General features: G+C 39.0%; 2 protein-coding genes and 3 long non-coding RNA genes across 7 annotated transcripts in view; 4 read left to right on the top strand and 1 right to left on the bottom strand.

Annotated features, from left to right (window-relative positions):
- LOC149634491 (multidrug resistance-associated protein 1-like) overlaps nt 1-25,803 on the top strand; it is a 265,543-nt gene that overhangs the window by 120,597 nt on the left and 119,143 nt on the right. The gene's annotated exons all lie outside the window — the stretch shown is intronic.
- On the top strand, nt 5,270-5,762 carry LOC149634497 (uncharacterized). Its single transcript, XR_016373586.1, has 3 exons — nt 5,270-5,432; nt 5,491-5,567; nt 5,636-5,762. It is a non-coding gene; the product is annotated as an uncharacterized LOC149634497 (long non-coding RNA).
- Nucleotides 5,843-6,376, top strand: LOC149634496 (uncharacterized). The gene is made up of 3 exons (XR_016373609.1): nt 5,843-5,943; nt 6,002-6,170; nt 6,283-6,376. It is a non-coding gene; the product is annotated as an uncharacterized LOC149634496 (long non-coding RNA).
- On the top strand, nt 6,401-11,250 carry LOC149634495 (uncharacterized). Its single transcript, XM_089850962.1, has 10 exons — nt 6,401-6,500; nt 6,564-6,883; nt 6,947-7,878; nt 7,945-8,280; nt 8,344-8,416; nt 8,486-8,650; nt 8,707-8,875; nt 8,987-9,204; nt 9,267-9,586; nt 9,644-11,250. The coding sequence occupies exons 6-9, from the start codon at nt 8,639-8,641 to the stop codon at nt 9,312-9,314; spliced, it is 447 nt and encodes a 148-aa protein (XP_089707088.1). The 5' UTR covers nt 6,401-6,500; nt 6,564-6,883; nt 6,947-7,878; nt 7,945-8,280; nt 8,344-8,416; nt 8,486-8,638; the 3' UTR covers nt 9,315-9,586; nt 9,644-11,250.
- On the bottom strand, nt 18,459-19,772 carry LOC149634494 (uncharacterized). 3 transcript variants are annotated; one of them, XR_016373581.1, is made up of 3 exons: nt 19,158-19,772; nt 18,968-19,095; nt 18,459-18,885 (listed from the first exon to the last, which is right to left on the bottom strand). It is a non-coding gene; the product is annotated as an uncharacterized LOC149634494 (long non-coding RNA). The 3 variants fall into 3 exon arrangements; XR_016373580.1 differs by having other exon boundaries at nt 18,968-19,064; XR_016373579.1 differs by having other exon boundaries at nt 18,968-19,772.

Below are 25,803 nucleotides of genomic sequence, written 5' to 3'. Positions count from 1 at the left end.
GGATTAACGCTTTTGGCCGTTTAACACGTTCACGGTCTTCCACTAGGTTTGAACTTATTTCGATCATTGCCTTGTGCTCAATAATCGAAAACAATTGGGTCAAAACCACAATACTAGTGCTATAAATCTGCAAAATCTCCTTGTTTTTCGGCCTACTTTTGAGAGCCCATAACGTCGCAATTAAATTCCAAAAATAAAATTTTTGGAATTTGAGTTTCACGCTGTTATTATTTAATTATTACAAAAGGTGTTCATAGGCTTCATTTGCGTCAGAGTAAGGAAATTGTCATGAATATAATAAAATCAGAGAAAATGACCTATGACCAAGTAAGTTTTCCTTTGAAAATTGCAATAATTATCACATTCTCTAGCGATGGGAGTCGGGAAAGTACTGATTTTCACATACTGTATTATTGCATTGTAAATAACCATGGAGCGGCAAAAAAATAGACGTTATTTTAGGTTTGGTTTGGTTAGGTGCGGTTTGTATTTTTAAAAATGCGATTCTTTGATCACTGAAACTTCGAATGTTTGAAACTATAATTGTATTTATATTTTTGGTACCGGACGCGTGTATCATCATAGCGAGTTCCGGCAAAGCCCTTGGCACTGCTATATATATATAATTAGTTTTTAATGTTAATTATTGTTTGCGCTGATTATAATGGTGTGCAATGAATAGAGGAAGGCGTAAGCTTTCTTTTGGTATATGATTTATTATGTTTGGAAGAGCAGGGGCTATTCTTCAATTTAGCCAAAAAGGATTAAAATAAAAATTTTAATAAACTTTGCCTTTATGTATTTTATTTACGTTAGCGAAGCGTCTCCACATTCACATTTAACAATGGAAAACAGTTCATTTTCGGTTTTTTTCATGATAAACGAAATATTTTTATCTTCTACTAAATCGAGTTTCTGTCCTGAAACCCAAACATCGTCTGCTGTGGAATTGGCGTGGTGGGGAGTGGGGGAGGGGTGAAGGTGAACGAAAATAAGCTTATTTCCAGGACTGGTACCAAAAAAATAGCCCTGCTCATAAACGAAATTTTAAAGTTATAGGTGGCAGCACATTTTCTCTCTTTTTTTGGTGTCTAGAGGTGAAGTATAAGTCAAGGGGCAATATTGAGCAGATTTCCGCTTTAAGTTGTAGCAGAAAGAATGGACAAAATGTGTGTTGAACAAAATGAACTAGTATCTCGGAAACCAAACCAGATAGATTATTGTCCTTTAACATTTTTGACAAGTAGCACTCCTATACTAATGCCTAAAACGTATAACCTTGAGGCTTCGGCCGATTAATCGGCCGAAGCCGATTTTTTAGAGACCGATGCATCGAATCGGCCGATTCCGAAAAATTACGAATCGTTGCATCCCTAGTCAGAAATACTCGTGTTAACAAACTATTTCTCGCTGGTTCGGTCAAATGGGTGCTGCGAATATTCCATAATTTTAATATTACTTGCCTATATCGACTAGAATAATTTTAAACGTATTAAATTGACGATTATTCGAAATTTATAACGATTAAAAGCAAAATTTGAAAATATTCTTCCAATATTCGATTAATCAAATCGGGTTTCGTATAGAAATCATCTATCACAATCGAAATGAAAAAGCACCATTCTAGCAACATGCAACAAAATGCATTGACTTATGGAAAATTATGATCTTATGGTTTCAGGTCAATTTACGAAGAGCATAAAGTGGCCAATAATGAGCTTTCTAAAATATCCACCGCGCCTGATTTTTTCAACGTAAGAGAAAGAGAAATAAGGGTAAACAGATATAGAAATTTTAATCACTCTTGTTTGTTTAGAAAGCAAATATTATGATGATACCAGAGCCACGATCATTTTTCGAGGGCCGACAAGAATATTTCAGTCCAGCTCCGGTTTTCCAAACAGTCAGGACGGTCATCGTGTCCGTGGCTCCGAAGAAAGTCACGTCAATTTCCTTGTCATTCTTAAACATGGACACTCCAGTAAAATTTGCAATTACAATCCATTCAATATCCATTTCATTGAATTACATTCTTGGTTCAATTAGGTGGTGATTTTATTGGGATTTACCTTGGTATTTCTGTCACTTTTGCTCGTCATTTACTCCATCGTAACCAAGAAATACAAGTCTTTGCCCACCAAGGAAGTTGTCAAGAAATTGGCAAAAGAAACTCTAAAAAATGTTTGGGAGAACGCCTCGCTCTTGTGCGCCGAACGTATGGAATTATTACCAGAGATTGTGTTGCCATAACGACAGACATAATTATGTTCCCTATAGCGATTCCCTCCATTTTTCCGCACATTACTTGTCGTCCGATGGCTGCGTCGTGGCTGATCGGAGTGACTTTCATTCTGTTTTTCTTGGGTTGTTTCTTGCGGACGAAGTTCACGACGGAAAGCTACAATTACATCGACACCCTCTCGGACTTGATCAAAGCGGGAATTCCACCTATAGTTCTCAAAGAAAGCCAAACTTTCGATTATCTGAAATGTTTGGTAAATATAGCCGTTGTCGTGTTAAGTCCTCCATTCTTTTAACGTCATTGATGCGAATCTATAGGCAACCCAAGATAAAGTTGTTAAAGAATGGCTAGAGACACTAGATCAAGAGAAACTCTTCGGTTCTCGAATGGATTATGGGAACGTTGATGGATACATTCCGATTATTTCTAAGGAAAAATGTCTAATCGCGGTGGACCCATATTTTTTATGGTTCTTGGGGGAATACCTGTCATCTGATTCCGAAAGTACAAAGTTCTTGGCAGAAAACGGAGGTCTTTACTTTTCGCGGCACGACCTTGGGTTAGACTACTCGCACCTCATTTTCAACACCACTTGGTTGAGAGGCTCACAGCAAATGCACGAAAACCTGCAACTGATGTCGGTACTAATTGCTTATAGTAAACCGATTAAAGCGCTTGATCAATGTTTTTATTACAGCATGGAACCAATTTTCGAAACGCAAGTTTTCAAGTATCTGTATCTTGAAAATGATTACGTGATTGAACAAGTCAATTGGAAGAGACCGTTGAAAAGCACGACTGATTTGGACCTGAGTAGCGTCAGCGTTCCGTTCTACTTCCTTCTCATGCTGTTGTCAGGAACAGTAGCCGTGGCTATCACCGAAATAATCTTCAAACGATTTGCTTAAACGCTGAAAATTTAGTATGTAACGACACGAAATCTAAAATACAATTTACATTTTCTGCTTCTAAAAATATTACACACGTTACATAATTTTAAATCTACCCTAATTCGTAATGGGTTATTATGTGCTTGTGATATTATTACGAATAAAAATTGGCACTCGAGTGCGAAATTTATTAGCAATCGAATCACAACTAAATGTTAGAAAATGAAACGAGCTAAGCCTAGAAATAATACGACTGGCGTGGTTCAATACAATAACAGAAGTAGTTTTATTACCAACGAACGAAAGAGAGAAAAAAGACTGAAACATGAGTCAACAAGAAAAACTTTACACTTTTAGTTTTGCAATACCGCGACCTCTGTTGCACGAGTCCGGCATTTACAGTTCAAAACTTGACCGCGCTTTCGGTGGTGTCTAACACTAAATTTGTCTTATTTCTTATCTACCTGGATCAGTTTTATCGAGAATGCGTACACTTTACCCAACCCATTCAGTGTTTAATAGATCCACGGTTTCATATCTTCTCCCTGGATTGGAAACCACAGAACTGACTAAATAGCTAGTGCAACAATACATAAAAGATGGGTCAAAAACTTTAGTCAGCAAAAATTGGTCAACGATAAATTTTTAATATGGTGATTTAACTTGTACTACTTACGTTTACACGACCCCACCAGTTTACTCAACTCAAGTTGACTCATCTTAATGAGTAGAAAAGTTGTATCGTTTAAAAATGCCTATAGTAATTTTGAACATACTATAAATAGGGTAAAAACAGAGATTATACTGCCCAGCCTATATAGGCTTCAATCACGTGATCGTAAGATGATTTTACTCGGTCTGAATGGGCCTTAAAACCTGACCTACATTATTTTCTAGTAAGCAGTCGAACGACAATAGGCATCTAATTGGAAAACCTACCAACCATAATGTCATAATGTCTCTTCCATGATAAACAATAGCGGAAATGATTTCCGTAGAAAATTTGATTAGTTTTTTTACAATTCAAACTAACCACAATTCTACTAATGGTTTTATTAAATTAAAAAAAATTGACCAGATACTCTGAGGCGTCGAAAAAAAGTAATAATCGAAATAAAATTCACTTTTAGATCGCGTCAAGCTTCAAGATTTCTTCTAAATATTCACTGTCTTCATTTCAGTTACCCTAGGAACAGTTAAAAGAGCACCAGCGAGTGTGCGGTTAACAATCTTAAACTACTATTTCTTCTAGATCAGGCTTGCTACTATTATCTTCAATTTTCGAAACCGCACAACGATTTAAGTGGAACGCAAAAATGACGAAAACAGAACTTGAATTTATGGGAAATAATCGATATCTCAAATACAGGTATAATTTAAATTTTCAAGTCTTAAATGTTATCTTCGACTTTTAAGAATAACTAATTATTGATATGCCCAAGAAACACCAATAAATGTATCGACAATATTGGTGAGTTTATCAATATTCGGTCTCGCGTCTCCGCCAATTCATTTTCAGAGAAACAGAAAATTTTCAATTTAAAACCGCAAATCTTTTACGTAGACGTAGTCACGTGTGAACAGTTTGATTAAGCGAGTATAAATAATTCACCGACGTGATCGTGTGATGATTTTAGTGTAGTCTGAATCGGCCTTAAAACATAACCTACATTATTTTCCACTAAACAATCGAACGACAATAGTTGTGTAATTGGAAAATCTGCCATGATAAACAATAGAAGAAATTTAATTTTAGAATTGGTAATTATACCCGAATTGAAGAATTTGATTATATTCTTCCAACGTTTAACTTTCGCAACTCTTGTCATCTTGGTTTAATTGCAAAAATATTGACCAGATTTGATGGGCCGTCGAAAAAAGTAATCATCGAATTTAAATTTATTTTTATATCGTGTCAATTCTTCAAGATTTTTTCTAAATATTCACTATTTTCAATTCAGTTACCCTAGCAACAGCGAATGTGTGGTTTACAACAACAAAGGTTAAGTGGTGTTATTGACGCATAACCCAAACTCCGTACTCAAAGGCGAATACAAAGTTCTATCACAATTCTTTAAAATTATCAACGTTCGTAGATAATTTGATTTTAACGTTCGAATTCGTACTAGGATTTAAGTTTACCGGAAGAATGGCGGAAACAGAATTTGAATTTATGGGAAATAATCGATATTTTATATACAAGTATCTAGAATTTGAAATCTTAAATGTTACCGTCAGTTTTTAAAATTTCTCTTCATAAGTATGCCCAAGAAATTCCAATAAATATATCGACAATTACGGTGAGTTTATCAACAATATTTTTCCTGATGTCAATTAAACTTAAATAATTATTGTCAGGAAACTTGGGAGATTGAGAGCCTCGCATCATTTTACAAAATTACTTCGGATTATTTGAAACGATCCTCCAACATTAAGTATTTTTCACAAGACTTTTTTAATAAGTTTATTTCTTCCTGTAATTTGACTTTTTCGATGATTTTAGGGTGATTTTCGAAGGGCATAAAGTGAACGTTGACCAGTCTCATAAAATTTATAATGCTCCAGAATGTTTAAACGTACGTCAAAAAGAAATCAGAAAAAATTTAAATACACATAATAACACGTTTTAAATAATCCTCTCATTTAATATGTCAATGCTATCATACGAAATCACCAAGCTCATTTTTCTACGGTCGAGAGAAATATTTCAGCCCATCTCCAGCTATCAGAACGGCTAGGACGATTATAGTGTCCGGTCCCCCAAAGAAAGTCTTGACCACAACCTTTGCCTTCTTAAATATGGACACTAATGTATATTTTGCTCAAGTACAATACATAAATCATTGGGTTACATTCCTTTTTCAAATAGGTGCTAATTTTAATGGGGTCAACCTTGGTCCTTCTGTCAATTTTGCTCGTCGTTCACTCCATCGTAACCAACAAATACAAATCGTTGCCCACCTAGAAAGTTGTCGAGAAAATGGCCCAAGAAACCGTGGGAAATGTCTGGGAGAACGCGTCGCTCTTGTGCGCAGAACGTAAGAAATTCAGTGCAAACCTATATTTGGAAAGAATTCGTGAAGGAGATTGTCTTCCCCTTAATGACTGGCGCATGATATTATGCAAATGTAATAATTTTGTTTCCTTCAGCGATTCCCTCCGTTTTGCCCCACATTACTTGTCGTCTGCTCACTTCCTCGTGGCTGATAGGAGTGACTTTCATTCTGCTTTTCTTGGGTTGTTTTTTGCGGACGGAGTTCTCGACGGAAAGCTACAATTACATCGACACTCTCTCGGACTTGATCAAATCGGGAATTGCACCGATAATGATAAAAGGGAGCGGAACTCTCTACTTTCTAAAATATTTGGTAGATAGTCGTTTCAGCGTTAAGTTAATCTATTCCTCTGATGTTATTGGTGCGCATCTTTAGGCAGCCCAGGACCCAGAAGTTCAGGAATGGTTAGAAGCGCAACATGAAGAGAAACTGATTCGTGTTGCAACGGATTAAACCAAACTTGACGGATACATTCCGATTACTATCGTGGAAAAAGCTCTAATAACTGAGGATCCCAATCTGAATTGGATAATAGGAGAAATCCTGACATCTGATCCTGAGAATAAAAAGTTCTTGGTGGAGAACGTAGGTCTTTATAATTCGCAGCACGAAGTTGGCTACGTCTATTTGCACTTCATTTTCAACACCTCTTGGTTGAGGAGCAGTCCGCAATTGCGCGAAAACCTTCAACTAAGGTCGGTACGACTACGAATTTGATACTAAACTGATTAAGGGGCTTGAAGACCGTCTTGTTTCAGCTTTAAAACGATTTTCGAAACGAAAGTTTTCATATCTTTCGAGAAGCGTTACTTAATAGAAACAGTCAAATGGAAGACACCGTTGAAAAGCACCGTTGCCTTGGACCTGAGTAAAGTCTTCGTTCCTTTCTACTTGCTCTTCATACTCTTGTCTGGATCAGTAGCCGTTGTTATAATCGAATTATTCTTCAAACAATTTTCATAAACACTATCTGAAAATGTAATGTTCCGCCGTGAAAATGGAAAGGAATGTTAAATTGTGCTCCTTCTAAAGGTGCGATTGAGTACAGTTGTTATCCACAACAGTAGAAACCATATTGACCAGACTATATGGGTTTTAGACGTCATATGAGTGAACCGCATTTACTTCTTTAGCGAGTCAAGCTTTAAAGGGAGGGTGAAGTAGAAAATCAAGTGATTTTTTGTCGATTCTTCTACTAATTATAAGACCAGTCTGCATAGTCAAACATTCAGGAAATACTTCTGGAAGATTTTAAGATTCAAATTAGGTTCAGATTTTAAGGATATTTTTAAAGAAGGTCCTCCGACCAATCGCCTAACGCCCTGCCTTTTTACTAACAAATTTCTCGTGGCGCATTAGCTTAAAACTGGTAACTCCGAAGCTCTATTTTCAAGACTAATCTTTCCAATTCTTCCCGTTTTTTACTGGAAAAATCTCATACATAACTGGAAACTTTAAAATAATAAGGCTTTATTTGTTTAGATGTTTGAGCTTTTCTTGAGTGGTTGAACAGCAAGCGAGGTTAAGCATTTTGGTTTTTCCGCTGTTACTTAATAACAATCGAAAACCTATCAGCAACTCTTTACAGCCTTTGAGGGTTTCGGATTGCACTTGCAACGAATAATTTGGACTTCAAAATGGCGATGAATCAATTTGAATTTATGGGAAATGATCGATATTTTAAATACAAGTATCAAGAATTTGAATTTTCAAATCATACATGTTACTGTCGATTTTTTAAAACTATTCATTATAGGTACGCCCAAGAAACACCAATAAATGTATCGACAATTACGGTGAGATTATCAACATTCGGTCTCGCGTTTCCACCAATTCATTATCATGATGGCAGTTGAAGTTTCAATATTTCTTTTCCGGAAACTTGGGAGTCTGAGAGCCAATAACACGGCGGATTATCTGAAACGATCCCTCAACATGAAGTATTTTTCATACCACTCGCTATTCGATTCGAGTAATTGGGTCGAACGAGAAAGAATTGTGTTAACGCGCTCGTTTTCCCAAGAATACTCGATTATCTGAAGATAATTCGCCCTTTACGACTCGATTAAATTGAAACGACGTCTTAAAACTGGTGGTTATTAGATTCATACTTATAAATCATAATATCTCAATTTAATTCTTTCGATAATTTTAGATTGGTTTTCGAAGGGTCTAAAGTGAGCGATTTGGATTATAATGATATATATACTACTCCTAATGTTTTCAAAGTACGTCAAACAGAAATCAGATAGAAATTTGCATATCCATAAAGGCACTTTTTTAACCCTCTCATTTAGAACGCTAATGTTTTCACAAAAGTTCAGCCAAGCTCATTTTTCTACGATCGAGAGAAATATTTCAGTCCGTCTCCGTTGGTCACGAGGGCCAGAACGATTATCGTGTCCGGTCCCCCCAAAAAAGTCTTCACCACTTCCTTTTCTTTCTTAAATATGGACGCTCAAGTAACCTTTTCTTAAGTACACTACCCGGATCATTGAATTTCATTCGTTTCAATTAGGTGGTGATTTTATTGGGGTCAGCCTTGGTCCTTCTGTCACTTTTGCTCGTCTTTCACTCCATCACATCCAACAAATACAAATCGTTGCCCACCAAGAAAGTTGTCAAGAAAATGGCCCGAGAAACCCTGGATAACGTCTGGGAGAACGCGTCGCTCTTGTGCGCAGAACGTAATCGGTTAAGTGCTCGTGTAAAAGATCCCATTACCAGATATTATCTACCCTTTAATGGCTCTCGCTCTAATCATGTTATTAATTAAATGATATAATTATGCTTTGTAGCGATTCCATCCGTTTTGCCCCACATTACTTGTCGTCTGCTCACTTCCTCGTGGCTGATAGGAGTGACTTTCATTCTGCTTTTCTTGGGTTGTTTTTTGCGGACGGAGTTCTCGACGGAAAGCTACAATTACATCGACACTCTCTCGGACTTGATCAAATCGGGAATTCCACCTATAATAATAGAAGATTCTGAAACATTCGACTACCTTCAAGTTTTGGTAATTAGGCGTTTCCGTGGTAAGTCCTCCATTATTCTCATGTCATTGATGCGTATCTATAGGCAGACCACGACCCAAATGTAAAGGAATGGCTTGAAGCGCAGGATTAGGAGAAACTGTTTACGTCTAGTACTGATTATTTCGTTCTTGCGGGATACAATCCGATTCTATCGGGGGAAAAAGCTCTCATAATATCCGATTCCCTTCTGACTTGGACGATGGGAGAATTTCTGACTTTTGATCTCGAGAGTAATAAATTCTGGGCGGAAAACGGAGGTTTTTACTTTTCGGAGCAAGCACTAAGCTTCGACTACACGCACTACATTTTCAACGTCTCTTGGTTGAGAAGAAGTCCGCAATTGCACGAAAACCTCCAACTAAGGTCCGTACGAATTTCAGGGCAATATGATTAACGCACCTGATGAGATTATTATTGCAGCTTTGAACCTTTGTTCGAAACTCAAGTTTTGAAATATCTGGATTTTGAGAAGCATTACTTAGTTGAACAAGTCAAGTGGAAGAGACCGTCGAACAGCACGACTGATTTGGACCTGAGCAGCGTCAGCGTTCCTTTCTACTAGCTCTTCTTGATGTTGTCAGGAACAGTAGCCGCCATCATAATCGAAATAATTTTGAACCACTTTGCTTAAAGGCTGAAGCGAAGGACATGAAATCGAATTCCTTGAAACCACAAACAAAAATCTATTTTCACTCTTCTAAAATCTTGATCACGAATCGTTTCAATTGATGTCAATTTAAGTCTTCTCATTATTTCATTATGATATGAAAATAACTAACTATAAATATTTAAGCGTATGAACCGAATTAGCTTAAAAAGCAACTAAATCGATTCAGATTTTGTATCATGAGCCTCGTACGCCAAAATTACATTTGGATGAAACTCAAGATTAGCACAAATTTGGATTTTTTGGAAATTTTCTTTCTACTTCAAACGGAATCGTTTAAAATCTTCTCTTTAACTTATCAGGGGTTCATAATGCACTTATGATATTAATGTGTCAAACATTGCACTAGCGTGTGAATTCAATTAGAATTATTATGTTAAATCTATTGCTTCTTTAATAACGTAGATATGAAGTTCAAATAATCATTAAGCTATTTACTATTAGAAGAAGAAAATTAAGTTCTTATATTCTTGAAACTATATGGAAGTCGCGTACCCAAAAACTTTTAACTTTCGTCGATGGTTTTTTGTAAGGACCAATGCTTAACGGAACGAAGATGTAATGCGAAGTAACTTAAAACTTGTTCAAAGAATCAAAAACCACAAGATGAAGAGAAACTGATTAGCGCTGTAACGGATTATATGAAGCATGACTGATAGATTCCAATTATTTTCGGGGAAAATGCTCTAATCATGGTCGAATCCTATATGAGTTGGGTATCGGAAGAAATCTTGACATCTGTTTCTGAGATTAAAAAGTACTTGGTGGAGAACGGAGGTCTTTACTATTCGCAGCACGATGTTGGCTTCGACTATTTGCACTTCATTTTCAACAACTCTTGGTTGAGGAGCATGTCCGCAATTGCGCGAAATCCTTCAACTAAGGTCGGCACGACTACGAATTTGATAGTTAACTGATTAAGGGGCTTGAAGACCGTCTTGTTTCAGCTTAAAAACGATTTTCGAAACGAAAGTTTTCATATCTTTTGAGAAGCGTTACTTAATAGTAACAGTCAAATGGAAGAGACCGTTGAAAAGCACCGTTGCCTTGGACCTGAGTAAAGTCTTCGTTCCTTTCTACTTGCTCTTCATACTCTTGTCTGGATCAGTAGCCGTTGTTTTAATCGAATTATTCTTCAAACTATTTTCATAAACACTATCTGAAAATGTAATGTCCCACCACGAAAATGGAAAAGAACTTTTCCTGCTGATAATTACATTATTTGTTTATTCTGCGATAAAAATCTCAGGCCACTACAGAAGCAAATTCTATTCGTGGTGGTTACGGGAACAGCGCAAATGTAGAACAATAAATACTTAATACATAATTTAAATAAAAAATAATACAATAAGCTTTGAGCAGACCATCTGTGTATTAATAATTCCGAAATGAAGTACCAAAGCTTGGAAATAGATGGGTAGAATTATTTACAGAAAGTTTAGTTGCGCTTGAAGTTGATTTCTAGGGATGGAGTTTTGGCAAACACGTTATTATTATTATTATTAGTGAGTAGGGGGCTCGCGCCCTAGCACTGATGCCACAGGCATATTGTGCACCTTCGTGTTCAGGCCTTGAATAGACCCGTGGCCACAGCGTAGCGAAGAATTCGCTCCACCGTAATAGAGGAAACCCGCGAGGGCTCCAAAGTGTGTGAATCAAAATATTCTAGTCTAAGCGAGGCGAAGCAGTCGCACTCGCAAAGTACGTGAGCGGATGTTTCTTCCTTCTCCTTACACGACCTACAGAGAGGGTCGTCGGCAAAACCCATCAGATGGAGGTGCCTATTAAGCCGACAGTGCCCGGTCAGAAGACCGGTGGCCAGCCTAATATCCCATCTGCTGAGTGAAATTAGGTCTCTAGCACGAGACCTTCAGGGACCATTGACTAACAGTTTTGTCTGTCTCTGGCCCTCCATGTTATGCCAGAGCTGGTTTTGTATGACAGTCAACCTGTCATGCAGACACCGTTTGACGTGCCTGTAACGGATGGGGACGGCCGGCTCCGGCCCCAAGAGCTTGGCCTCCGCACCCCTTTTCGCAAATCTATCGGCTCGCTCATTGCCATGATATCCGATATTCCCTGGCACCCAGTACAACAGAACCCTGTTGCAGGATGCCAGTCACGCTAGCAGATCAAGGCAGCTGCGCACCAGTTGAGAGGTAATCTGACACTGGTTCAGCGCGTTCAGAGCGGCCTGACTGTCAGAATAAATTCTCACAGTCCGTCCGGTATACCCTTTGGTAATACAGTAATCTGCGCAATAACAGATCGCGGCAATTTCCGCCTGGAACACACTAGCGAAGGTGCCCAGGCAAGCAGAAAAACCGACCCTTGTGGTTTGACAGTAATAGTCGGCGCCAGAGCCAGAGTCAGTCTTGGAACCATCGATGAACCAAATAGTTTCATCTCCGGTGCCAAGAGGCAGCAGGTTAGTCCACTCGGCCCGACTGGGAAAGTGGATGCTGAAAGGCTTAGTGAAGTCAAAACTGGTAACAGTTTTGTCAGAGCACATCGTTAGTGACGGCTCGAGTTCGGCGTACTCCCGGAAGAGCTTCGTATGGCTGTAATCCCAGAGTCTTGGGACCCAACAGCCATTAATGTGGAGCCTGTAGGCCCCATGACAGCCTCCTCCTGAATAAAAAGATGAAGAGGAAGCATGTCAAGGAGCACCTCCAGGGAAGCAGTTGGGGTTGATCTCATGACCCCCGTAACACCGATGCAGGCAAGCCTTTGAAGCTTGCGCAGGGCAGCCTGCACCGTTTTAAGCCAGACCCTTGTCCACCAGACAAGCGCCCCGTATGGGTCTGATGATCCCAGTATAGAGCCAGTGTACAGCCTTGGGGTTAAGGCCCCAAGTCTGGCAGACAGAGCTCATGGTCCTCCAGAAAAGCATTTTGGCCTTCTTGATGCACCGATCAAGATGCGGCTTCCATATGAGCCTGCAATCAAAAGTCACCCCCAAGTATTTCACCTCGGTGGACTTTGTCAGGACCTGGCCAAAGAAAGAGATATCATTGAACAGATCCTTAGTGTTCTTCCTCGTAAATGGAACAAGGACAGTTTTTTAGGATTAACAGTGAGGTTGACCGCCTGACACCATTGCTCCACGTTAGAGAGAGCAGATCTCATCAGTGCGGTGACAGTAGCCGGGAACTTCCAGTTAAAGACTATCGCCACATCGTCCGCATACCCAAAGCAGTGAGAGCGCCCAGAACCCCCGAGCCTCTCCCAGAGTTCGTCCACCACCAGGCACCACAACAGTGTGGAGAGCACTCCACCCTGAGGGCAGCGCCTACTGGTAGTCACCCGTAGAGAGTCCCCAAGGAGAGACGCCGTCACCTCTCGGTCGGTCAGCATGGACTTAATCCAGCGGCCAAGAGTGTCGCTGATGCCAAATCTCTTGACAGCTTCAGTAATAACCGAGATTGAGACCTTATCAAAGGCCCCCTCGATATCGAGGAAAATGGCCAGTGAAAATTCCTGAAGCTCGAATGCCCTATCCAGGCAATTCGTGAGGCCGTGAAGGGCCGTCTCAGTTGATTTACCTTTTTGGTAAGCGAATTGTGAAGAAGAGAGAGGAGTTACCGAAAATACCTCGCCTCTAATGTACCTGTCCACCAGCTTCTCCAGGATTTTGAGGAAGAAGGAGGTCAGGCATATGGGCCTAAATGCCTTCGCCTCGAGATAGGAAACCTTCCCGGGCTTGGGAGTAAAGATGACACTAGAGCGCTTCCAGTCACGAGGTATGTGACCGAGAGCGATGCAAAGTCTATAGATTTTGCATAACGGAGAGGCGATGTGGTCCAAGCCCTCTTGCAAAAGCAGAGGGAAGACCCCATCGGGTCCCGGAGACTTGTAGGGCTCAAAACAGTTGACAGCCCAACGAAGCTTGGAAATCGTAACAACCTGCCTGGCTACAAGCCAGTCCTCCCTCTTCGCCCTGTGCAGAACAGGGTATTGAGAGTCAGGGTTTGTTGGATTGATTGAAGTGGAGTCAGGAAAATGGACCTCCAGCATATGCTTGAGAGTCTCAGCCCCAGACTAAGTGTATACACTCTCCTGCAACTTAATAGTATTAAGTCGATGTGTGTTGTCATGCACTAGGATCTTCATGACCCTAGCCGTGCAGGGACATTGGAGACTTGCTCACAGAAGGTCCGCCAAGAGTGCTTCTTAGCAGCTCTAATGGCCCTGTTGTAGGTATTAAGGGACAGCCTGTATCCAGTCCAGTCACCCGTGCGCTTGGCTTTGTTAAAGAGCCTGCGCGTGTATTTCCGAAGCCGGCTGAGATCCGCATTCCACCAAGGGACAAGCCTCGAGCGGTTAACGTTCTTGAGTGGGCAGTTCCGGTGAAACGACTCAATGATAGAGCACTGTAAGTCGCCAGCAGCCCTATCAAGATCGTTAGGTGAAGTAAGTTTAGGGGTGTGACCATCTGCCCCACGTGACGTGATGAGCATTAGCGTCGCAGCCAATGATTACTTTGTCCCCCCTCTACCCGCATTGATTGACCAAATTGATCACCTCAACTGTCGGGAGAGAGTTCGCATCGTGGGCAAAGTATGCAGAGGCAGCCGTGAGAGTCAACTTGGCATGCCCAGTGGCCAGGACTAGCTTCACGGCCGGCGTGTCCTGGGACGTGTACAGCGGTAGAGAGATACAGCAAAGATCCCTCCGAACCAGAATACACGCCCTAGGTCTAGCAGCAGTTTGGTCATAAAATAGTGACCCCGCCGCGTCTAGACCGAGGATTTTGCCATGGCAAATCCACGGTTCTTGTATGAGGGCCAGATCAAGACCCTCTATAGCAAACTTCCTGCAGAGTACCGCAGAGGTCGCCTTACTATGGTGCAGATTGATTTGAATCGCACTTAGCGTCCCCATGGTCCCTAAGAGAGGGGTTCAGAAGGGACCTAGCTACACCTCATCAGTCCCGAGAGGGCTAGTGGCACCTCCCCCCTGACAGGCAAGCTCCCAGTCCCAAGATCCTCCCCCTCACCAGGACCGCTAGAACGCTCATCGGCGGAACCCCGAAGGGTCCCATCCGATTCTTCCAGTGGGGTGGACTCATCCACGGAAGAACAGACTTCCGAATGAGCCCCCCTCCCCCTCTGTTCCTAGAGCGACGCCAGAGAGCTCCACAGCGAGATCCCCCATCTCGCTAGTCCCACCTCCTGCCGCAGACTCGGCTACAGTGGTTTTAGTGGCTTCCGTGTTCTGATGGAGTTTGAAGGAACCCTTGTCTACTCCAGTGAAGCCCACGAAACCAGCATTCTTAATGGCTTCCAGTGAGGAGCCATCAATAAGTAGCTTCTTACGCTGTGTTTGGCCACATATTTTAATTTAAGCTATTCTTTAAGCCAATTCAATTGTTGTAATGGTAAAAATATTGTCTTCTTTGAAGTGTTAGAAGAAATGTACATTCATGTTTTTTCTCAAACTAAATCTACATTCATGTTTTTTCTCAAACTAAAGTACAGTTATGTAAAATTAATTTTAGACATCGTCAGATTAGAGAGGTAATGTAGCTGGTCAGCTAAATTTGCTCGAATGAAAAACTACACGGGAAGAACTGGAACGTGTAAGAAATGGCTAAAAGAATTGTCGGAGATTTACGAACGACTCCTATCCGTGATTGGCATATAGCTGCAGAAGGAAATGTAGACATTCCAGATTCTGCAGATGATGGACTTTACGCATGCAATGTCGTGGTGATTAGTGTGGTTGACTAAAGAATTGACTGGTCGTTGGAATTTTGTAACAGATTATCCCAGGTAGCAAATTCACGTTGACACAACGTTTAAACGTAGCATTGTGTGTGTGTGTGTGTGTGTGTTTGTGAGTTAACCTCGGGTACACGAAAAACAAGCGTGGATAGAAAGCGATTAAGGCAAGATCCGTTACCACGTTGGAGCTCGTAATGTGAAAGAATTGCGAGAGGAAATACATTAGCGCTATGGCATGAGTTAAAGGCAATTTTCCGACTTCGGATGGACGTAAAACAAGTTTGTCTGGACCTATAGTTAAGAAAAGATCCTCTTTAGGCTCTTCAAAGCATTGGGAAAGAAATAAGATCGGCATCGTCAAAGTATTCACCCGGTTTGATTGCGGCGAGGATAAAGTTTTGGGTTCATTTGACGGACGGCCGTATCGAAACGGATTAAAATATTTTCTCCTTACTCCGGTTTTTGGGGTTAGCGAAAGAGGATGGAGAATACGGGCAAGGTAGCTATAATGAGAGATTCATTTTCATACGGAAAGGGCACTATGTGTAAAGGCTGGGTTGCTGCTATTTATTTATAGTTGTCGTTGAAAATATCTCCTGACCCTTCAATGTGTATTTGTTATAGGTTTTTATCTAGGTTGTGAAAGACATACTGGCTTTACGATTATGATCTGTTAGTGTATATGATTGTGGATTGGCTGTGGAGGCTGGATAGGCGAAAAGACCTTTTTATCTAGATGTGGTAAGAACTTAATGTACACCAAACGTTGGGCCATCTCGAATATTAAGTTAGCGAGTTAGAAAACATGAATACTGTACTACATTAGCACATACGAGACGAACACGCCCTTCCCACCTCTACCACACCTAGCTAATACGTAAATGTCCTTTCCGTGACTTGTATTTAGTTACAGTTAAATTGAAAAAAATTAATTGGCTTATTTTTATAAGAATAACAACTCGTGCAAAAATTATTCGAGTGAATTTAGATTGGTTTTCATATATGTTCGCCATGTACGTTATTGCAAATGGTCAGGGAAATTTGTGCAATTTAGTCAGGGAAAACCCGGAAAAGTTAGGGAATTTCATTCCAAAAGTATTTTGTACGAACCCTGTAACCCTAAATCTTTTGCGGAAATGGGTTATGGTAATCTGTGCGCAAGTGTGCCAAAAATGTTGTGCGGAAATGAGCTATGATTCTCGAAAATTATGCAGAAATTGGCATCCTCGTGAAATTGTATAAAACCGAAACGAAACCAATGTTCCATTATTCCTAAATTATTCTATGAAACCTCGCTATTATTTGATCTGATGTTCTACAAAACAAATATCCTACTTTTCACGTATAAAAGGAATTTTTTGCGAGTCGCGCAATTTAATTAAGAACTCGAAATTGCATCACTTACCATTTTGATGTCTCTGACTTCTTGGACCTGGTTCCTAATCGCACATCGATGAGCACCGTTTTGACGCTCGCCTCTCCCCCAGTAACACTTTTTAAACCTGAAAATTGCGAGACACCATTGTAATATCCAACGAAACCAAGGTGACCCCTTTAATCTCCCTCAACCGTTCAATGGATCACGTGATGTTTGTTAGATCTGCCGCCGTATTCTGCAGGCTTAGCCTTCCGCGCCCACTTGGATTCTCTTCGCTCATTGGTTCATAGAGAAATGGATTCTGGCTTTTGATTGGCGGCTTAGTTTTCGAGCCGAAATTGGATTCTGGGCTGAGATTGGATGTTCACGCAAGCAAAGAACGATAGTGGTTCAGTTCAGTTAACTTTTCAATTGACACTGAACGTACGGTGTAAGGTCAGCATTTTGTGTCGGTTATCGTCAAAGGTCAGTGCAATAACCTTTACATCTATGTTTAGGTTATTTACGCCATCTATTTCGTGAACCTTCAAATAGCAGACTATTTTCCCCAATTCCCACATGTTTAGGGTTAGTGTACTGTATCTCGGTAACATGACTCTGGAATGGAAGTTTATTCAAGTATTTAATGTGTAACGATAGTGTACTTTATGGTAGACGAAGTATAATTTTACATTTTAATAATATCACGTCACAATCTTCACTAAAATATAGCATTGTAACAGGGGTTAATTCTGGTCGTCAAAAACCTTGTAGCAGAGGTGTTTTATCATTGAAAGGGGCGTGTGTAGCTGAACCATGCAAGACTATCTAAGATATATTGAGCGCAATACACTGGTTAGGCTTTGGAGAGCCTATTTGTCTTAATGAAAGAGAGATTCCAATGCACAGAAATTGAAGACGTAACTGTTCTGAAATGCCATTCCAGTTCACGGGTAGAATGTATCATGTCACCAAGTAATAAGCTGAGAAAAACGAGCGTAAAAACAATTCTGTAGGTTGAAGACGCCTAAAACAATAGATTTTCGGTTATAATTCCCGGGTTTAATCGGCATTTCTAATTTCTGTTAGTCCTGAATGAGTACTTATTATTGGTATCGAGTACCTCGATCGAATATCAATACAAGTACTTGTACCAATAAGTCATACATATCGTGAAGATTACCAATTACATGAATGACATTCGACATATAAATGTTCGAACGAAAGGACACCATTAAGACTTCACCCTGTTTCGATAGTGTCGCACACTCTATGGTATAACCTTGAATGAAACTTATCTTATTGATTGCGATCAACTTATTTTGGCTTTTTAACTGAAGTTGTAGCTTCTCCAGTTTCACATATAAAGACGACACACTTCTATATTAGGCAAACTTACACTCTACTATCACTTAAATCTAAGATCTGCCTAAATGGTCAATTAGGCAAATGAAAAAGTCGAAACAGGAAGTTTCTTGTAATATGTCGGCTTCAATCAGTTTTATTCATACTTTCTACCAAAAATCTATTTTAAAATCATAATAAAGTTATACAGAACGATATTTCAGAACATATAGCTTTATTTTGACCAGTTTATGATGAAACGTTGTCGCTACTCTCATGACAAGAGAGCAAATTTTTGCCGTTGTCATATAATTGCTTATTTTTAACATTTTACATCCAAATGTAACTTCAAACATTGTCTTTTATCTTTTACACAAGCAGGCTAATGTTACTTCATTTGAGGTGACATTAAGTAGCAGCAAAATCCAGTATATAAATAGTTTACAAGTTTACACAAATGGAGCATTAATGAAACTTACACCAGAAGGCCGGGCTGCATGGAGGACAAAAAGAGACGGGTTTCTGTTCTCCTGGTGTAAATGGTATGATTCCTCCATATGTCCAAATCCTGTATATTAAGATCAAAATTTTGTGTAGCCTTAAAAATTTATTAAATTTTTGTAATATTTTCGAAATAAAGTGGTAAATACATGGTATTTGATGTTAATTATAACAATTTCAAGTTTGTATTATAGATTAAACCGTGGACGTCATCAATATTGACTGTAGTAGCCCATTCGTGTGACACTGTCAATTAAACCACTGTTTTATTCCAAATCTTTAGCACAACAAAAACTCATTCAAATTTATATTGTTAGACACTTCAGTAACCATATTTACCAGTTGAACGTACTGCAACATTTAATTTTAAACCCATCTATCATAATTACTTTCTTTGATTATATCACACGTAAAGTCAATGGTACCCTATAGGGCTGTGACACTTTGAAAGTTTATACTGAATGACGTTTTTGTCTCATTACCCTTGAGTGAACCCACTTCAGCATAGCAGTAGGATGTTATTATATATTATAATTAATATTATATATTATATTAATTATATTATTATTATGAGAATTGAATGGCTTTAATTATGGACAGTTGGCTTATTCGATGCTCATGTTATCTACTAACAACGCAGAACGATAATTTAAGTCACATAAATCTTACATTACACCTAAGCCTTGGTTGAAGTAATTTTCGATCACGAGCTGAAAGGCTTTACACTAGAAATTTACGGTTACTTTTAGTTAACAATATTGGTACAAATAATTTGGCCCCCTTCAAATAGGCATCCTTACTTCGCAAATATTAACCGTACTACTCCCCAAGTCACCATTAACAATGATGAAGTGTAGTCTGCTACGTTCAGCGTCAGAAACTAAAGCAAAAGCACCGGTGAGTTAACCGGTTTATGACGCTGAACGATCTACCCGTCGAAAAACCGTATTTCAAATTTGGTGGACATCCGCAATGCAATTTCGTCTTGAAAGTCGAAACCTAAGCCGCCAATAATAAGCCAGAATCCAGTTCCTTTACGGACCAATGAGCAACGAGAATCCAAGTGGGCGCGGAAGGCTAAGCCTGCAGAATACGGCGGCAGACTTGGAACTGATCGTTTTGAAATCTCCCTTCGTAGCGATGGTTACAGCCTCGTCATGGGTTTCAATTGAATGTGTCAACGCGGCTCCCTGGTGTTATCATTCGTAATCCTTCGCCTTTTCAAACTGAAGAGTGTCATTCTTCCCAAGAATTAATCAGATACGAAATATGTTTGAGTTTAATTCCGCTAATCAATTTGAAGATAAGACAGGTAGTCAACGAAAATAACAAACCACTTGAAAGACTCATATCTTTTATAAAAGCTTAGCCAGGATATGATATGAAGAGTCCCCCCTCCAACTGGCACGTTTAAGTTATTTTTAAGTTAATTAAAAGTTAATGATTAAATTAATCGACATGATTTCTACAGATTTTTGGTCCGCGATTCAATACTTATACTACAATAGCAACAATTAACCCAAACCTATTTTCTCAATAAAAATCGTTTAAACAAGATGGCCCCGGCCAGCTTAGAGCTTCGTCGTTTGTAAGGCTCCTTCTATCGAGTACATTGTACCGTCATTGTTAATAAGGATAAGTAATCCTTAATCCCAATCCATTTTAATTCACCAATGACTCCCTATCACTTTCAAAATTATCAATGAAAGAAAATCTTCACTCGACGCCTTTAACAGTGCTAAAATGATTTCCCGTAAACTCTAAGTGATTCTTAAAGTGTAAGTGCCACAATTTTCGTCATCCACAAACTTAAAATGCGAAAAAATCCATGAAAAATCTAGTTTATTATGATATGTTTACTTCTTTATTTGGTTTCGTCGCAATTTAAAAAATTGCAATCAAAGTATTCTGTTTGTTAAAATTTTGCTTCGTTTGATGACGTAGTAAGGAGAAATTTTCTCTCTAGATGTCACTCACGTGACGCCTGTTAGTGTCTCCGCGTTAAGCCTATTTTATTCAGATTCGCGCCGCGGCATTAGTAGAGTCGGGAGTCTTGGGCGCTTGGCTTTTCCGCGAGATGCCGTGAGTAACGTAGCAAGGAGAAAAACCTGCCAAAAATCTCCGCAAATTTGATTTTGCCTCCCAAATTTCTAGTTTTCGAAGTTTTTTCTCTCATATTTAAATATTTATCAAATATATTTTTGGAATCAGAAGAGTATAAACTCTCAAAAAAGTAAGGTTTTCTTTAGATTTGTGATAATTTTTAAATCACGTCACTATTCCTTTAAAGGGGTTTCACGGAACTATTGTATTTCTAAAGCCACAGACACACCCAGGCATACAAATTATGAGCGTCAAACTCGGTTTCGTTTTTACATAACTACACGAAGAAATCATAAGATTAACTTCAACCCTGCCAATTTGCGTGATGCCAAATTTCTTATAGAAATGTTTTCTCCCTTATTAAAGATAAGGAGTTTTTGCAGTAATCATAAAAGATGTCGGCCGACCGCTTAACGGGTAAGAGTTCTTTCGACTTGTCCCAGTATGTACCTGCAGTAGTTGGACTATCGGGTAGACTGCCAAACTGACTAGTCGATCCGACCCACTATTGCTGAGGGGGAAGAAATATATGTAGTACATCAAAAGGAGACTCAACAATTTGATTCAATTCGAGTTGACCCAACAAGCTGAGTCGAAAAGTTGAATCGTCTGAAAAAGCCTTAAACTAGTAAGCGACGCATCTGAGTTGCTTACAACTTCATTAACCCAAAAACCAAGCTATCCTGAATCAGTCCTGCTCCGGCCGAGCGGGCCTTTCCACCTTTGAAAATTGTATCGGGCCGGGCCGGGCTTTTGTTCATTTTTCAAAATTCAGGCCGGGCCAACCTTGATTCTCATTTAATCCAAAATTGAAATGAAAGATAATTTAAATGAGTATAAGCTTCTTGGAATGGACAAACCATTATCAAAAGAAATGGATAATACACGACGCAAAAGTAAATATGAATTTAATTCATTGATGATATGTTAAAAATATATAAAAATTACAACTGCACGACGTGTCACGGACGGGGCCAGGCCTGTTCAATTCATCCAATGTGACGGACCGGGCCGGGCCGGGCTTGGTTAATGCTAGTAACGGACCGGGCCTGAAAACCAACTAAATACTCGGACCCGGTCCGGGTTTCGGACTTTTTGAAAATGCTCAATCCCGGGCTGGGCTCGGATCGGGCCTGCAAAACTAGACCCGCGCAGGTCTCTGAATTTTCTATTCACGCACTTAGTCGTTACGTAGGATAGATGACGTATTTCGAGCACCTAGAAGTCCCCATTTTGATGTGGACTAATTCCTCTCCCTTCCTTGTCCTATTTTAAAGTGTTAGTGCCATAATTTTCGTCATCCACAAATTTAAAATGCGAAAAAAATCCTTGAAAAATCAAGTTTATATTATATGTTTACTTTTGTATTTGGTTTCGTAGCAATAAAATTGCTATAAAAGTATTGTACAGTTTGGAAAAGGCCAAGTTAAAATACACAATACCTCATTGAATTGGATTTAAAAATTGCATTTTAAATGAGAGTCGTCCCTTTTCAGGAACCAGAATTACGAGCCTACAATACTTTTGGATCCAAAGGAAGCTTTGATTATACGAGAGTTGTTACAAATAGGACCGTAGAACAGTTACATCTAGGGGCGATTTTGAGTGGAAAATGTTCTATGACCTTCCGCTACAAGGGGTACACTAAACAAGTTACGATTAGAGGGATTTAGGGATGAACCTTATATTTAAATAGAATTGCCTTTCAATTTCTTAGTTTTATTTCAGGGGTCATCCTTAAAGAACTCCTTCAATCATAACAGCGTCCCTAACTGGATAATGTCATAGAACCTTTTCTACTCGAAATCTCCCATTATTTTTTCTTTGATCGCCAACATGATCAAATCACGTATTGATTTCTATAAAGCAATTTCCGTCAAAGGCACTTTTATCTGATAGGTTCGTTAGTTCCTGTAGGCGGTTGGTTAATTGGAGCGGGAGGAGGGACGTACTTTGCTTATTGCAGTTTACACATCGTCTACAGTTAAACAAAGGCAGGGAATTGTTAATGAAGTGTACTTTTTGTTTGAATATCTATAGACTTTTGATAAAACCCGCTGTATTTCATAATTTTTGGAACACCCTGTAAATGCGTGTCCTCGGGACCTATCTGAGTCTAATTACCAATATTGTATAGCCCTTGCAAACCTTTGTTATTTGAATGATTCCCTTTGTTACCGCGAGGCGTGCTTCGATCATAATTCCGTGTTATAAACTCAAGGAACCTATACTATAAACACATGGTACATATACTATAAACACATGGTACATATACTATAAACACATGGTACATATACTATAAACTCATGGTATATATACTATAAACTCATGGTACATATACTATAAACTCATGAAACCGATACTTTAAACTCATGGAACCTATACTATAAACTCATGGAAGCTATACTATAAACTCATGGAACCTACAATATAAACTCATGGTACATATACTATAAACTCATGGAACCTATACTGTACACTCATGGAACATTCCTATAAACTCGTGGAACCTATACTATAAACTCATGGAACCTATAATATAAACTCATGGAACCTATTCTATAAACTCATGTAACCTATACTATAAACTCATGGAACCTATACTATAAACTCATGGAAACTATACTATAAACTCATGGTGCATATAATAAACTCATGGTACATATAATAAACTCATGGTAGATATACTATAAACCCATGGAACCTATACTATAAACTCATGGAAACTATACTATAAACTCATGGTACATATAATAAACTCATGGTACATATACTATAAACTCATGGAACCTATACTATAAGCTCATTTAACATATACTATAAACTCATGGAACATATACTTAAACTCATGGAACCTATACTATACAACTTATTAAACCATCGAGATGAGTCAAAAAGTTGGATCGTCTGAAAGAGTCTTAAGAAGGTTTGTACCGAACCAAAACGGCGTTGGTGTTTTCTTACGAATATTCCAAATCGGTGTTTCGTAATTTCTCTTTAAAGATAAGGAGGTTCCTTTAAGTGTTTTCAATTGATGGCAAGCACTCGAACGACGACGAGCGAGAAAGATTATTCGATCACCGATTTCCCCTCGAGAGCATCGAGCGACAAAAAGATAATATCACTCACAAATAGCGTAGCAAATCAAAGTATGAAATGAACTCAAAATTAAAACACGAAGATTCACCTATCACTATCACTATCTTCAACTACCCACCCAATCTAATAAATAAATAATTTTAATTTTTATGCCAATGAAATGCAGGCTCAGTTTTTAGAAGCAATGAGAACCCGGTATGGGTCAGGGGCACAGCCAATAAAATTAAATAAGGAGACTAATACATACAATAATATAGAGCTATCTCAGATGTGACGTCGGTGCCTAGGTAAAACGTCACGGGCGGAACATTAGCAGTGGGCGGTAGCCATGTTTGGTACCGCTTTGGTTGATTCTATGAGCAAATAGCATGGGTGACGTCACACTAAGGCTTCTGACATAGCTCTACATACAGGGACAGTGTGGTAGAATCGTAGTACCAAGAGTTCTGTGAGAGATTTTAAGTGAAAAATGTATAAATTGTACCATAACTTTAAAATTGATATGTTCCATAAGTATGACACTACAAATACTTGGTAATGCTACTGAGAGACTTCCAGCTCGAGATAACTAGTTCGAGAAGGAGAACGGCTGAAGCGAGTCAATAGAATTGACTACACTCGGTGGTGGTTAATTAATTTTGCAGGACTTACATCTAGGTCCTATTTAATTATATAAAAAGGACTTGGTTTACCCAAGTCTAAAAAAAAACGATAAGAGTTTTTCCAGTTGACTGAAGATTGGATATTATTTTCTATATAATTTTAAAGACAATCCGTATTTGACTACTCTTTAGAATTTAATTCAATCACCTGATTTTACTGGTAATGGATTTATTTCCTATAAATTAATTGAAATAAAAAGCTACTTATCTCAGATTTTTCAACAACCATTTCATTTACCTGAAACATTTTATCATGAAATTTATTTTTTTTTCATGGGAGAAAGTGTTTTATCTTTCAAATAATTCTACCATTAAAAACATATAAGGGAATTGTTGTTGAAAAATCTGAGATAAGTAACTTTTTATTTCAATTAATTTATAGGAAATAAATCCATTACCAGTAAAATCAGGAGATTGAACTAATTTCTAAGGAGTAGTAAAATACGGATTGTCCTTAAAATTATATAGAAAAAAAATATCCACGCTTCAGTCAACTGGAAAAACTCTTATCGTTTTGATTTTTAGACTTGGGTAAACCAAGTCCTTTTTCTATAATATCTGTTCCTTCAGTCTTTATTTGTATTAATCTATCCTAAAATGGCCTGGACCAGTTTAAAAATTGAATCGGAGGGGCGTTAGTGGTCAACGGGACCACTAAGAAAATTCAAGGGTAACCAGAGTCCAGACATTATCTCAACTATTTTAATTACCCACTTCTTTAGTTTAGCAGACGACGCGCCCTGGTCAATGGTCATGGACCAGTTTATTTATTCCAGGCCAGGAGGGTTGCTGGCCCAGTGTCCAGTTTTAAAAATATCCTTATTTCCCACCCTGGCTTCCATAGCTTGTGAAGCCAAAGCGTGATCGAGTGGGCTGTGGTTATAGTACGGAAGCCAAGAATGAGTACCAGTCAACGCTAGGAGTCTACACCCGTGGAGTAGAATTTTTAAACTGGTCCCTCCTGAATTTTCATAAAAGTTCTCCCCCGGATTTCGAATAAAAAACTGGTTCGAGCAATTAATAAACTGGTTTTGGACCTGTGCTATTTCCAAGACTGGTCACTATCCCGAAAATCAATCAAAAACAACTGCTGTAGAATATTAACCACGGTACCACCATTA

Source organism: Phalangium opilio, unplaced genomic scaffold (assembly GCF_054372755.1).
Source record: "Phalangium opilio isolate 3A_F unplaced genomic scaffold, DU_Popi_V2 ptg000098l_1, whole genome shotgun sequence".
NCBI lineage: Eukaryota > Metazoa > Arthropoda > Arachnida > Opiliones > Phalangiidae > Phalangium > Phalangium opilio.
This window is presented reverse-complemented; position numbering and strand designations above follow the sequence as displayed.